General features: G+C 36.8%; 1 protein-coding gene across 2 annotated transcripts in view; it reads left to right on the top strand.

Moving 5' to 3' along the window:
* The window catches only part of LOC306856302 (teneurin-2-like), a gene marked incomplete at its 5' end in the record, with an annotated part of 227828 nt that overhangs the window by 188016 nt on the left and 23226 nt on the right, over positions 1–16586 (top strand). For both annotated transcript variants that reach the window (XM_079395482.1, XM_079395481.1), the window contains 6 exons: positions 388–583; positions 2834–2935; positions 5644–5838; positions 6179–6379; positions 7408–7593; positions 8319–8465. In XM_079395482.1, the coding sequence (XP_079251608.1) occupies positions 388–583; positions 2834–2935; positions 5644–5838; positions 6179–6379; positions 7408–7593; positions 8319–8465 (1027 nt within the window). The remainder of the gene's footprint in view (positions 1–387; positions 584–2833; positions 2936–5643; positions 5839–6178; positions 6380–7407; positions 7594–8318; positions 8466–16586) is intronic.

Below are 16586 nucleotides of genomic sequence, written 5' to 3'. Positions count from 1 at the left end.
TTCTGGTTTCATTAAAAATACATTTGTTGGGACAGTGTGTGAGCTAGCCTTTAGCAAGGAAATCTGGTTCCCTATGATGTTCCTCTTTAAAAAGACAGGTTTTTGTTAATTACCATGAAGAGACCATCTGTGCAGACAAGCTTTTTTGTTTGCAACTTTTCTTTAATGAATTGTAAATGATTTCCAAATTATCGCTACATATTTGTCTGCAGAATTCTTACACTTGTCTTGTCACATTCTAGAGTTGTTATCTCTTCTACATTTTGATTTAATTTGACTATTTTGATTGTCATTACAGTTTTTAGCGAAGGTGATGTCCCACAGCTACTTGCCTCGCTGATTGTTTTCTCCCTCTGTCCTCACCTCTCGCTCTCTCTGTCTCTTCAGTATGACTACATGGAAAGGCTGGATGGAAAAGAGAAGTGGAGTGTTATCGAGTCTCCTCGCGAGCGGCGCAGTATTCAGACCGTTGTCCAGAACGAGGCGATCTTTGTGCAGTATCTGGACCCGGGCACCTGGCACCTGGCCTTCTACAACGACGGCAAAGAGAAAGAACCCGTCTCATTCAGCACTGTGGCTCTAGGTAGACACCTCCAGCTTTTATTTACACACTAAAGTCAACATTTAAAAGGAAGATGGTAAATAGAAACTTGGTTGTTTGGAGACCTGCTGTTTAGAAGATGTGTTTCACTGCAAGCCGCTTGCACAGTACACCTGGTCTACCCTTAACCTCATTTTATATTTCAGTTTGAATGTAAGCAGTTGAACTGGGAGAGCTGCTTTTATTCCTTTCACTTACATTTCTCTTTAGGTCACAGAAGGAATAGCTGTATTTATAAAATAAAAGTAAACACTGAAATATGTTTGTTCAGGCAGTTTCTCTACAACGGTTGCTATAGTGATGACTTAGCATAAGCACAATGCCAACTCTGAGACTTTCTTTTACAACAGTTGAGAGGAGCTGTCAGAGCAAAGCGGAAATTTGGCCTAGGCAGTGATGCAGAACTCATGAAGAGTATAGGAGGTCTTGCTGTATTTTACATATTCATGTACTTTATATATTGTGTGTTTAAATATTCATGCATAAACCACTCACTTGTTCACTCATTCAATATTCAGAACATAGCAACCGCCGTACGCTTCAATAAATGGACAATGAATGAGTAAAAAACAAAGAAATTGTTTCCCAAATAAAATAATAATAAAACACATTTTTTTTAAAATATGTTTTAAAAATATAATACAAATGTGGTTTGATGAGGTTTGTACATATATTTTTATACTCTATATATCATAGACTTTTAAAATCTTTTTTATGTAAATTCATCAAATGTGACTTTTACACTATTAAACACTTTTACATTGTTAAAAATAAATGTCTAAATAAAGGTTAATATGATGTTTCTAAGCTTTCTATTAATCCAAGAATTCTGGGGAAAAAAAGAGTTAAACAATTAAAGCAGAACAACATCTTTTAACGTTGATAATGATAAGAAATTATGTAAAAATAATAAAAGGGTCCCACTTTATATTAGGTGTCTTTACATAATAAAATAATGAATTGTTAGGTACAATGTACCTATTGTATTCATGTTGACTTGCAGAACACTTTTGCTGTTATTGAGTTGGGATATTGGTAAGGTTAGGACTGTAATTACAGGACAGTATGTCAAATATAATTCCAATGTAATAGCATGTATGTACACAATGAGTGTATAGTATTAAATTATTAATTTAGATGTAAGTACATAAAGACCCTTAATATAAAAAATGTTGTCTTCTTTAAGACACATTTAACCATGAAATTTTGATTTGTATGTTTTTCCTCTCTCTCTATTTGAGTAGAGTATGTCACAAAAAAAAGACTTTTGCTGCCTGTCTGCTGTGTGAATAAATCCATAGAGATCAAGTGCTGAAAGTGTTTGGGCACTTAAGCCACTTAAAATTAATGAATGCCATTGCATTAGATAACAGAGTATCAAACCAAGTGGCATTTATCTTAAAGAAAGACAGCACAAGCACACTTTTCAACACATTTCACAAAAGAAGTGTGCTTGGTTTAAAAATAAAAAAAAAGACTAATATGTACAGTATTTGCACACTTTCTGGTTGTCAGGCATTAAACATTTTAAGTAATGCAGCTGCAATTGCTCTCATAGAACACCTGTGTGAACTCGAAAAAAAACTATTTCATACATCCACTCAAAATCACCTTGAGATCAGTTGTTTACAATTCTCAGCAAAAAATGATTCAGAAAAGTGAAATTAGCTTGAAGAAAAGCTTGTTTGCAGATACAATTTTGATATTTATCTAATGCAATGACATTCATACATTTTTAAGTGTGGCTTAAGTGTCCAGTTATTTTCTGGATCCACTATATTCATAACAGTATGTATGATTAACTATTCAGTTTGAGGAGAAACACACAAACACGCACACACATTTTGCTCTTGAGGCAATTTAGATCCAATCACATACTGTATGAATGTCTGCACATCTTATTCAGGTGATGGCTACTGTTGACTTGAAAAGTATTAATTTATTTTAGCATTTACCACAGTCATAGTGTTATATTTCCCATAAGGCTTTGGTGAAATGTGTCACAGTAATCCACACATTGCCACTGAATCAATAGCACTGGCTGAAAGTTCACAGTGCGTCATGCTGTGTATGAGATTATTTCACAAAATGCAAGACAGTTCATAGCGCTGTTTTGTTTTTTGTCAGGCAACAGCGTTTAAAGTCTACTGAATTTGTGAATGTTATGTTCCACTGTCCCACATTAATAACTGAGGGTTGTAAAATGCACGCATCTGTTATGTGTCGTCTCAGATTCGGTGGAAGAGTGCCCCCAGAATTGCCATGGAAACGGAGAGTGCACGTCAGGAGCCTGTCATTGCTTCCCAGGGTTCCACGGCACGGACTGTTCCAAAGGTACCGTTTACTGTCACACTGCTGGAAATTTTATGCTAAAAAAAATCATGCTTCACTTTGCAGCATTTGTCAAAATATTTTCATAGTCATACAAAAAAAGCTGTGTTGTGTAATAACATTTTGTTCACTAAATCAGAACACCTTACTTTCACATTTCTAATTGCAAAGAGATTTATCTGCCATTTGTGATTCTTCTCACAAAGTCAAGAACATTAATTATTCAGCACAGAAATAAGAAATTATATTTAGCCTATTTTAGAACCATTCAAATTTTTGGGAACACTTTATTTTAGGGTCTCTTAACTAGTTGCTTATTAGCATACATATTACTAGAATATTAGCCATTTATTAGTAGTAATTAAGCACATATTAATGCCTTATTCCACATGACCTTATTCTACATCCATAATCCTACCCAATACCTAAACTTAACAACTACCTTATTAACTATTAATAAGCAGCAAATTAGGAATTTATTGAGGGAAAAGTCATAGTTAATAGTGAATAAGTGTTCCCTATTCTAAAGTGTTTGTGCATTGTGACATTATTGTAAGACAAGTAAGCACATCCACCCAGTAAAATGACTGTACAATAATTTATAATTAATGTGTTGGAATAAAAAAGTTAAATATATCTTTATATCTTATAATATATCTTTATGCAAAATAATATTATATAAATGGATACATATTAATAATAATATAAAAATTAACATGACCTGTCACCCTGTCAGTTTACATGTGATCTGCAAACTAATTAATATCAAATTTAATCATTAAGTTTTTAATGAGTTTTTTTTTATATAATTTGCTATAAGTTTTAAATTGACTTGCTGCATGTGATGCAGTTATAGATGTGTGAAGCATATGTCAGAATATTCCCTCGAGCTCAGCATTTGTCATCAGATCATCAGTGTACATAAGCTCTGGCCATTCGTCGTAGTGGCTCTATGACACCGTCACATCACTCTAAGATCCAGACGGATGAATTACAACATCACTGATTAATCCCGTCTCAGTTATGCTAAAATGTCTGATGGGTTTGTTGGCTTTACTGTGCCAGACCAATCTTTTTGAGTGATGAAATGGTCTCAGTGGAGGCTTCGTAAAGAGAAATATGTGTGTATGTGTATGTGTGTGTGTGAGAGAGAGCTCACCTGAGGCTATAGACAGCTAGTTTATTACTGTCGAATGCGATCTCTTGTGAGTAGCATAGAGTGCCGTTGATATTGCCTCTGAATCTCTTACCTTAATTATACAAGGCATAGTCTGCTTTATCACCATATTCAGAGAGCTTCAGAAGTGTTTATGCTGTCTTTGAGGCTTAATAGCGAACACTCTGTGATGAGGGGTGGTTATTTTCTTCCTTTCCTTCATTCATTCATTCCAGGCAATTTTTCATCAAAAACTGTAACAGAAAACTGTATGCCGGCTAACAAAGTTTAACTTGTCAAGATAAAAACTACTCACAATTTAAAATACTTAAAATCCTAATACTCTTTTGAAAAAGAAGTCAGCTATGTGATACTGCAACTTTGTAAGGGGCAATACAGAATGCAGTATGTTTCCGATTATGTAATTTAGAGGGCAATATATGCTGTCAAATTATAACTTTTCTAATAAAATCTCAACTGTATATAAGGGTTTATAAATAAATGACTCTTGATTATTGTACACAGAGACTGGAATTGGTGAATAGTTTCTTTAATCTAGTTCACTCAAATAAACGGATTTACAAACAAATCAGACATCTGTGTACACTACCATTCAAAGCTTTGGAGTCAGAAATACTTTTTTTAAAGACTTGTTTATTCAGCAAGGATGCATTACGTTGATCAATAGTAACAATAAAGACATTTATAATGTTACAAAACATTTCCATCCATTTTCAATAAATGCCTTCTTTTAAACTTCATATTTGGCAAAAAAAATAAATAAATGTGTCATGGTTTCCACAAGAACTGTTTTCAGATTTGATAATAATAAGTAGTGCTTCGTGAGCATCAAATCAGCATATTTCTTTCTGAAGGATCATGTGACACTGAAGACTGGAACAATGGCTAAAAAAAACTAAAAAAACCAGCTTTGCCATTATAGTTATAAATTACATTTTAAAACATTAAAATAGAAAACAGTTATTTTAAATGGCAATAATTACTGTTTTTACTGTATTTTGAATAGATAAATGCAGCCTTGGGGAGCACATTTTTAAAACATTAAAAATTTTCACCGACCCCAAACATTTGAACGGTAGTGTATGGTACGTATCAAATTATATCATTTATCATTTATAAACAGTGAGGGTTAAACCTGAAGAGAAAAGTTTATGAATTTCTATTTGGATATAGAAGATGTAACATTCCACCACAAAGTTTATTATACACAGAGACTAATCATTTCTTTTTATCCGGTTAATCCAGATGAACCACTTTACTAAAATATGTCAGACATCCAAAAGCTATGTATTGTATATGACAGAACAGTTCAGGAGGGCGATTCAGATTTGAGGTGATTTCATACAGTCAGTGTATATGTTTGGATTAACTCTATGCTTTATTTTTCTCTTATCTTATCTTACATTTCATACCTGAACTTCTCTCAATGAAGCTGGTTTTCACTAATTCCTCTCAAGCATCCTCGTCTTCTGTCCTTCCCTCACTCCCTCATTTGTTTTCCCTCCTGCATCCTTTCGTTCTGTCTCCGTTACAGTGGCGTGCCCCGTGCTGTGCAGCGGGAACGGACAGTACAGCAAGGGTGTGTGCATGTGCTACAGCGGCTGGAAGGGACTGGAGTGCGACGTGCCGCAGGGCCAGTGCGTCGACCCCAGCTGTGGCGGTCACGGGACCTGCACCCAGGGCAGCTGCACCTGTGAAGCAGGTTACCGTGGAGAGTCCTGCGAGGAAGGTAATGAGTGCATCAACGGCTTTTCTGACCATCTCATTTTCAAAACTCAGAAAAACTCAGAAAAACCTCTTCCTCTGAGAATCTCGATTTTCAAATGTCTGCTATAAAAGCATGCTGGTACAAGCATAATAAACTTTATTAGAGTGATGAAATTCAGTCTATTGATCTGGCTTTTAAGAAATTGGCCAGAAATGGAGTCTCTGAGCGCATGTTCATATGAGCTACAGCTGGTTTTTGAAAGTGGAGAGATCCCAGAGGTGAGTTTAGAAGAGAGAAGTGAAAGATGAGGAGGAAAGGGAAGAAATAAGCTTTTCAAACTCTCTGTTCTCTCTCTCTTCAGTGGATTGTCTTGACCCCACGTGTTCGGGACATGGCAGCTGCGTGTCTGGTCAGTGCCACTGTAAGCCAGGTTGGTCCGGGCCTCTATGTGATGTATCCAGAGCCCAGTGCCCAGATCAGTGCAACGGTCACGGAGCCTACAGCCCTGACACGGGCCTCTGCAGCTGTGACCCTAACTGGATGGGCCCCGACTGCTCCACGGGTGTGTTCCCATCAGCCATTTTCACCTTCTCACTTACTGTCTTCTCAAGCTGTGCTGCAATATATTGTAATCTTTCATTTTCATCCATCTACACTCTCGGGGGGATTCACTAAGCATGAATTGTGCCCGCTGATAGCGTTGTTTATTTGCACTCGCTGCGTGTGCTGTTTTAGCACCCGATTCATATGCAAATCAGGTAACGGCACAAACACCCCCCCCCCCCCTCAAAAAAAGGCGACGCAGTTCCAACTTTGGTGGATAAGGTGCAATCCAAAATAATCTTAATAAATAAAATATTATAATAATAATCTTAAAATATATATAAAAAAAATTAATGTATAATTTATATAAATGAGACTTGTTTGAACTGAAAATAATGACAGTGACTTGATTAAAATATAGATGGCACAACTAGTACTAGTGACTTGTTATAATGGATCGTGGGTTATTAGTGAATAAGATTTTACTGAGAAATTTCTATTTTAATGTTTTTTATAATATAATGTATTCCAGTCATGGCAAAGCTGAATTTTCAGCAGCCATTATTTCAGTCTTTAGTGTCACATGATCCTTCAAAAAATCATACTAATATGCTGATTTGGAACATTTGAAGCATTTTTTACTATAATTACTAAAATAATTTAAAATTTAGAATTCAGAATTTGTTTTTAAGAATGTAAAAGTCTTTATTTTCATTATTTTCACTTTAATGCACCCTTGTTTTAAATTCAAATTTTTAATTTATTTAAAAAAAGATCTGACTGACCCCAACCATGTAGATATTTTAGTGTGCTATTGATTTTTGTTTACATTGTTTACATTGTTTACATTGTCAAAGCAGCTTTGCTGCAGATCATTAAAACAGTGCAAAAGCAAGTAGCAATTAAGTAAATAACAGAATAAAAAGAAACAATAATAACAGAATAAAAAAAAACTTAATAATTGAAGTAATTAAGAAGAATAAAATAAAGATATATGTAAGAGATGAAAAAATAAGTGTAAAAACAACTCTCTCTCTTTCTCTCCAGAGGTGTGTTCAGCAGATTGTGGGAGCCATGGCGTGTGTGTCGGGGGCGTTTGCCACTGTGAGGAGGGCTGGACAGGCACAAGCTGTGACCAGAGACTGTGTAACCCACAGTGTGTGAAACATGGGACCTGTAGGGATGGCAAGTGCCAGTGTGAACAGGGCTGGAACGGAGAACACTGCACCATCGGTAAACACACACACAAACACACATGGTCTTATCCTGCTTTGAAGCTTTGAGCTAGTCAAAGGCATTTCCCTCGGTTCTGTGACTTCTTTTACACCAGTGTTTTTCAAAGACTTTTCGGCTGCTCTTTTGCTGTTTGGTCTAGATTGATTTGCTCATGTTTGCATCAGCACACATAGAGCACAAAAACATATTTGTGTGGAGGTGTATGTTTATGTGTGTTGCCATTATTTTATAATCACATTCAGAGCAAAGGACACGGTCTTCACTGTGTGAACGGCATCTATAAGAATATTAAATGACTTTTTGAGCTCTGGAGTCCAGCTGGAAGAGGAATACTAATGGATGCCGCTTTGGTTGCATGTGTTAGGATGCTTGTATTAATGCTAATGAATACAGCTCTCCCTCTCCACCACTGTTTTTACATCATTGTTTTCAGACAATTATAGCTGATGGATTCTATGCACACAACACTTGTTAATGCTAAATTCACAAGCCAAAATGTAGCAGTCAGCCAAAAGTCATCCATAATAGTTTTGCTTGGGTTGATTGATAATTGATGTCCATCAAGAGTTTGTCTGACAGGTTTTCTTAGTGGTCTGTGGCATACTTGTCATTATGGTAATGAGTTATAAGTGGCGAATAACATTTCCTATAGGCACCAAACTAAAACAGCCCAAATCCAAATTAATCACACAGTTGATCAATCTCTCCCTCCTCTCTTGCAGATGGCTGTCCGGGGTTGTGCAATGGGAATGGGCAATGCATCATGGGTCAGAACAGCTGGCGCTGTGAGTGCCACACTGGCTGGAGAGGGCCAGGCTGCAGTGTTGCCATGGAGACCTCCTGCAATGACAACAAGGACAATGAAGGAGGTGAGAAATGCATGTTGAATGCAGAAATTGTTTCTATCCCCTTTGGCCTCATATGCATCACATCTGTCAAGACTTGAAAAAAAATACAGCTACACTGATGAGATGCAGAAATTTTGGTTAGGACAGTTGTTATCTCACCGTTGTAAAGGCCTGCTATTTGGTGCAATAAACGGCCGGTAATGTGTTACTTCAGACTGAGACAAACTTTCATATGGCATTAAGGTGACCAATTTTTTTATAGAGAGGTGTTCCAATCTCTTTGTCATCACATGTTGATTCAGCCCATCTAACATTTTGTTTTATGCATTGGTCTGAAAAGACAATCCAATGCAAAAACCTTACAGTCTAATTTCTTTCTTTCTTTTTTTTTTCTGTTTTTGCAGAAAAAGTGACTATTGGTACACCAAATTAACCACAATTACTTTTGGAATTCCAGAAGTTAAAAACCTATATGTTCTTCAATAAAACTATATATATTTTTAAAGCACTTTTAATGGGTCATGTACTGCCTTTTTACATTAAAAAACAATTTAAGTAATATGTTATTTTCTGTCCTGTTTTTGACCCCATTCATCAAAACGCTCCATTTGAATAGACACCCACTGCTATGATTGACTAACAGTTGTGTACATTTGACAGCCTTGTGATTTAGGTTAAAAACTCATAAATACTCATATTAAATTATCTGTTTAACAGTTGCATCATTACTGTCGGATCCAATATAGTCGGCACAGCATCATCTTTTAATTTCAATCTTTCTGAAAATTCTGCATCAAATTGTTCCTTGTTTGAAAACGAATTCGCAGTAAAATGAAGTGCACAAAGGACTTAATTTTAAAAGTTCTTACTGACGAAAATAAAGTGCATCCACTGTTTCGTAACGTTGGGATTAGAAGGAAGGCAATGCAAAGACTGTTTTTCCACAATTTGGCACTGCACAGCATCTTGTTGTCTTCGGAGCAATCTTTATTGTTTGGTTTCTGTGTAGACTAAAGAGAGAGTTTAGAGTCCTGAAACTTACAGGATGTTTTTATAGTACAATGAAATATGCAAAGATCAGGGGAATTTTGGTTTCTCAGTTCATGACCCCTTTAATACAGTAGATTGAGATTTGTCTATATGTCTTTGACAGAAAAAAGAAAATCACATTAGAAGAAGCAACACCTGAAATTCATTGTTCATATATAGTGCTGTTTATAGGGTTTATAGGCTGTTTATATAGGCAATTTATAGGGAGATCCGTGCAATATGAAGATGCTCTGAACGGATGAATAGAGCAGCTCCAGTCATTTGTATGAAAAGGTGATGCGTCTGTTGGCTGGCAGAGTGAGGGATTTGAAGCTACCCCAAGGCAGAATGATTATATAACAGGTGGATGTTCAGAGTCAGCACTGAGCATCTCCCCTAGACCAGTTAAGAGCACAGAGAGGCTTTTAGAAATAACTATTTGTTGTTTCTCATTTTAAAGTGTTTTCATTTTCCCCACTGCATCTTCTCACTGCATCTTCTCTTTCTCACTCTCTTATATAAATGGCCAGGCTTTTCATAAAGCATTGTGAAAATACTTTGGATCCCATAATACAAAACCATGCAAACCATAGCAATTTTAATTTTGTGTCATTTGAATTTAGCAGTGAGGTCAATCTGTGATGTTTAGATGCAGGGCTGACAACTCTGAGCGTGAGACTCACGTAATTGACATGGTATGATCACAAAAGACTTGCTAAATCGGGCATTTGAAATTACTGCTCAGTCTGACCCAGACACAAACACGCGTTCTCCAGACGTACACAGCTTCCTGCTTCTTTCTTCTTTCTCTTTTGTTTACTCTTCGTTTGGGGGTTACTTCACAGAAACCTCAGAGATCAGAGAGCACCAGGCAAAACAACATGGAGCAAAAGTCTTTGGCAACAGACGCTTGTTGTGAGTTTGTTCCGGATTAAGAAAGAACTATTTAGGGTGAAGGGTTGAAAGGGTGTGTATGTACAGTCAAGTCAATATTATTTGTATAGCGCTTTTAACAATGCAAATTGTGTCAAAGCAGCTTTACATCGGCTTGATATAAACCTGGGATGCTTTATATCAGCTTTACAGTATTTAGACAGGGAAATAGTTTGTCAAAATAGTGTCATTCTCCTCTGGTCAGACAAAATCAGTAGTTTAAATCTAGGCTAAAGCAGAGTCAGATTGTGCAAAGGACTCATCTGGTTCCTGTGGTCTTGTCCCGATGGCCGTCTTGGAGACAGGGTCTTCACTGCGGAACAGTCTCTGGGGCTCATCTAGGTGTCTTGGTTGTAGAGGTCATCTCTAGGTGCTGATCCACCATCTGATCTGGATACGGACTGGATCCGAGTGGCTGCAGTGACCATTTGATCTAGATAAAGTCTGGATCTGGGTGGCTACGGTGACCTCGGAATAAGAAAGAAACAGACTAATATTAGCGTAGATGTCATTCTTCTAACGATGTAACAAGTACATCGGGTGTTTTGGGAAGTTTTCCCGGTTTCCGGTTTACCTAATTAATGCAGCCTAACAATCCTTTAACGGATTTGAATTCTAGAAATGCGATAGTGTATTATGTGTAAACCAGGTTAAAGAAATGGGTCTTTAATCTAGATTTAAACTGACAGCGTGTGTCTGCTTCCCGAACAGTGCTAGGTAGATTGTTCCAGAGTTTGGGCGCTAAATAGGAAAACGATCTCCCGCCCGCAGCTGATTTTGATATTCTAGGTATTATCAAAACTATAATGCGATAAGAACTCACACAAATACTAAGGTTCCAAACCATGCAGGGCCTTATAAGTAATTAGCATTATCTTAAAATGTTTAATTGATGTTTAATAGGGAGCCAGTGCAGTGTTGACAGAACCGGGCTACTTCCTGGTTCTAGTAAGAACTCTAGCTGCTACATTTTGAACCAACTGGGGTTTGTTTATTAAACATGCAGAGCAACCACCCAATAAAGCATTACAGTCTAGTCTCGAGGTCATGAATGCATGAATTAATGTTTCTGCATTTGACATTGAGAGCATAGGTCGTAATTTAGATATATTTTTAAGATGAAAAAATGCAGTTTTACAAATGCTAGAAACATGTTTTTCGAAGGAAGTATTAGACAGCCATCAAGTATTAGACAGTGATATAGGTTATTACATGCACAAGTTTTTGGTCCAATAATTAACACCTCTGTTTTTTCAGAATTTAGCAGTAAGAAATTGCTAGTCATCCAGTTTTTGATATCAACTATACATTCCGTTAGTTTTGCAAATTGTAAGTTTCATCAGGTCGCGAAGAAATATAGAGTATGGGTATCATCAGCATAACAGTGAAAGCTAACACCATGTTTCCATGTTACATGTTACCCATCTCCCAAGGGTAACATGTAAAGCGTGAAAAGTAAGGGGTCAAGTACTAAGCCTTGAGGTACTCCATACTGCACTAGTGATTGGTATGATCATTTACTGCCACAAATTTATGGCGGTCAGGTAAGTACGATTTGAACCATGCTAAGGCAATTTCTCTAATGCCAACATAATTTTCTAGTCTATTTAAAAGAATGTTGTGGTCGATAGTGTCAAACATGGCGCTAAGATCCAGTAGCACTAATAGAGAGATGCAACCACGATCAGATGATAAAAGCAGGTTGTTTGTAACTAATGAGAGCAGTCTCAGTACTATGATATGGTCTAAAACCTGACTGGAAATCCTCACATATATAATTTTTCTCTAAGAACCTTACCATTTCTAATATCTTTGACAGAAAAGGGAGATTCGAGATCAGCCTGTAATTACTTAATTATTTGGGGTCAAGTTGTGGTTTTCTTTAATGAGAGGCTTAATAACAGCCAGTTTGAAGGTTTTTGGGACATATCCTAATGACAATGATGAGTTAATAATATTCAGAAGAGGACCTATGACTTCTAGAAGCACCTCTTTTAGGAGCTTAGATGGAGCAGGGTCTAAAATACAGGTTGTTGGTTTAGATGATTTAACCTTAAGTTATCCTCTGGGGTCAATATGACCCCAAGCGACTTTTCTTTAGTTAAAAATAATGGTTCCCTTTATCTCAGTGGAATAAAATCTTGTGACTTTTTCTAAATTATCTATCCATACACACACAAAAAAACTGGGCTTGATTTGGTTGTTCTAAAGGTATGTAAAAAAAAAAGTCACACTCATGACCTTTGGGGTCAATATGACCCCACATTGAAATGAATGGGAAAATCAAAAAAAAAATGTTTTTTATTTTTCATTTGTCAAAAAAAATCTATAAATCCAGAATAAACCTGAAAATTTCCATACCACAATGAAGTCCTGGTACTAGAGCACAAATGTAATGTGGAACGAACATGATCACTTGCACACACACATGCTCACGCACACAAACACACACACACAGGTGTGACTCCAATTGAAAGCATTTTTTTTAGAAATTGACAAATAAAATCAATAATTCCAGCATAAATCTGAAAATTTCCACACAGAAATGAAGGCCTGGTACTAGAGCAAAAATGCAATGTAGAAAAGACATGCTCACTCAACACACACACACACACACACACACACACACACACACACAGACAGGTATGACTGCCACAGCCAAATAAAATCAGCCACAAATGCAGAACAAAGATAAAAGGGGTGAGACCTAATGCACACACACATGCGCACGCGCACACACACACACACACACACACACACACACACACACAGACACACATGCGCACGCGCACACACACACACACACACACACACACACACACACACACACACACACACACACACACAGACAGACAGAGAGAGCAAGGGAGAGATGAAAGGCAACTGACCTGTTCAACTTTGAGAAAGTTTACTCTGAGATCTAAGAGCTGCAACTTTATTTTGAAAACAAAGAAATAGTTCCCACACCAAAGGTATAAAAGAGGGTCTTTGGTGTCACACAGTTCATTCTGTGTCAGTATGGCAAAGCGTTACACTCTCCTGGAGACTTTAGATTGCCTGCTTGATTCAAGTGAAACTGAATCATGCCTGGAAGACACTGAGGGCGATGACTCTGAGCCATTTGAGACATTTGGTTCATTAAAATAAATAATATTCAACTACAATCTGATTCTAAGTCTTGTCCTTTAGGTGTTTCTTATGTGGCAATTTCTGTGGTATTTTGTAAAAACAGACATTTCAAATCGCTTCAAAAACGACCAAAATTCTACTATTTGAAAGAATATTTATTTTTAATGTCTTTAATAATGTTTATACATGTATAAATTCACAAAATCTATCACAAAAGTTATAATATGAGCAGTTGGCTACATCCAGTAAAATGAATGGATCTCTATTGCCCTCTTCTGGGTATCTATGGACAATACAATTTCTTTCTTAAATTTTAATTCCTAAAGGTTTGTCTTTGACCAACAGATGGCAGAATTGTACAGCTAACACCTAGATCAATATCCAGAAACAACTTATATTTAATTTAGATCATTGTTTAAGTATTTTTTTCATAAAAAAATAATATTTTACATGCAAGCTAATGGTATAGTTGAGGAATTGTGTGGTAAATAGGTACAAAAGTACTTTGTATATCCAAAAACACAGCATTACTGTACAGATGAGAAGTAAACAAAAAAAATAATATATTATATGTACTATTAAAAATGTACATTTTTTTCACAATCATTCTTTAAATTTTGGGGTCATATATACCCCAAATGCAGTGAGTGTGAACAGGAAACTAAGGTTATAAGAAGGTTTTAACAAGTTTATACAATTTTTCATTTCCAATAGAAGAGAATGAGTGGACTTGTTCCTCAGGGGATCTATAGTGCACTATCTGATGCAATACTGTGGCTGACAGCTGCATGGTTACAATTTTATCTCTAATAGTTTCGATCTTGAAAGTAAAGTAGTTCATAAAGTCATTACTACTGTGCTGCTGGGTAATGTCTGCACCTGCTGATGTTATATTTTTTGTTAATTTAGCCACTGTATTAAATCAATACTCGGGGTTGTGTTTGTTTTCTTTCTAAAAGTCATGTAAAGTAAGCAGATCTACCAGTTTTTAATGCTTTTCTGTAGGATAGGGTATTTCCCGCCAAGCAATACGAAATACCTCTAATTTTGTTTTTCTCCAGCTGCACTCCATTTTCCAGGCTGCTCTCTTTAGGGCCTGAGTGTGTTCATTATACCACGGTGTTGGACTCTTTTCCTTAATCTTCCTTAAGCGTAAAGGAGCAACCGTATCTAAAGTGCTAGAAAAGTGAGAGTCAATAGTTTCTGTTACATCATCAAGTTGTTCTGAGCTATTGGATATCCTGAGGAATTTAGATAAATCAGGAAGATTATTTATAAAGTAGGCTTTTGAGGTAGAAGTGATGGCTCTACAATATTTGTAACAAGGAGTTGGCTTTACAGCTTTAGCTATATGGAATATACACGAAACTAGATAATGATCTGAGATATCATCGCTCTGCTGCAATATTTCAACACCACTGACATCAATTCCATATGACAGTATTAAATCTAGAGTAAGATTTCAACAATGAGTAGGTCCTGAAACGTGTTGTTTAACATCAATGGAGTTTAGAATTTCTATAAATGCTGATCCCAACGAATCTCTTTCATTATCAACATGGATATTAAAATCATCAGCAATTAGGACTTTATCTGCAGCCAGCACTACCTCAGATGGAAAATCATCAAATTCTTTAATAAAGTCTGTATGGTGCCCTGGTGGCCTGTATACAGTAGCCAGTTCAAACATTGCAGGGGATTTATAATTAACACTTGTTTCTTTGTATAACGTTATATGAAGCACCATTACTTCGAACAAATTATACTTGAAACCCAACCTCTGAGAAATACTGAAAATATTGCTATAAATTGTGGCAACACCTCCCCCTTTACCTTTTGGATGCGGTTCATGTTTGTAATTGTAATCTTGGGGGGTAGACTCGTTTAAAGTAATGTAGTCATCTGGTTTTAGCCAGGTTTCTCTCAAACAAAGCACATCTAGTTTATGGTCAGTGATCATATCATTTACAAAAAGTGCTTTAGTAGAAAGGGATCTAATATTCAATAAGCCAAGCTTTATCATTTGTTTATCTGTATTATATCTGTTTTTTATTTGTTGAACATCAATTAAATTGTTACTCTTACTTTGGTTTGGATGTTTTCTGTATTTTCTAGTTCGGGGAACAGACACAGTCTCTATAGTGTGATATCTAGGTAAAAGAGTCTGTATGTGCTGAGAATTAACTGACTTCTGTGACGTGAGGCGGCTAGCAGACGGTCGGTTTAGCCAGTCTGTCTGCTTCCTGACCTGGGGCCTAGTTAGTCAAGTACGAACTCTAAGACTATGTGCCATATTTATAGAGAGAAGAGCTGCACCACCCCAGGAGGGATGAATACCATATCTTTTCAACAGATCAGGTCTATCCTAAAAATTATTCCAATTGTCTATGAAACCTATGTTATTCTACGGGCACCACTTAGACATCCAACCATTGAGTGACAACAGTCTGCTATGTATCTCATCACCCCGGTAAGTATGGAGGGGACCAGAGCATATTACACTGTCTGACATTGTACTTGCAAGTTCCCACACCTCTTTGACATTATTTTTAGTGATCTCCGACTGGCAAAGTCGAACATCATTAGCGCTGACGTGAATAACAATCTTACTGAATTTCCGTTTAGCATTAGCCAGCACTTTTAAATTTGCCAAAATGTCAGGCGCTCTGGCTCCCGGTAAACATTAGACTATGGTGACTGGTGTCTCTCTTTTCACGTTGTGTACAATAGAATCGCCAATAACTAGAGCACTTTCATCAGGTTTCTCAGTGGGTGTGTCACTGAGTGGGGAGAACCTGTTTGATGTTTTGATCGGAACGGAAGAGTGGTGTTTTGACTCGCGACTAGGCCGCCTCACAGTCACCCAGTTGCCCTTCTGCATGGGCTCAAACGGAACCGAACAATGTACAGGACTCCCTGAGCTAGTCGCATCCAAAACAGTATCTACAGCCCTCACATTCCTACTGTCCTCAACTAAAGTTTGCATGCATGTCTCTAATTCTGAAATCTTCTCTGTCAGCCTATTTCCCTGCATTTATCACATGTGAATCC

This window comes from Barbus barbus (assembly GCF_936440315.1).
Source record: "Barbus barbus genome assembly, chromosome: 36".
In the NCBI taxonomy this organism is placed as follows: Eukaryota; Metazoa; Chordata; class Actinopteri; order Cypriniformes; family Cyprinidae; genus Barbus; species Barbus barbus.
The sequence above is the reverse complement of the archived record's forward strand: the minus strand, read 5'-3'. Positions and strand labels throughout refer to the sequence as shown.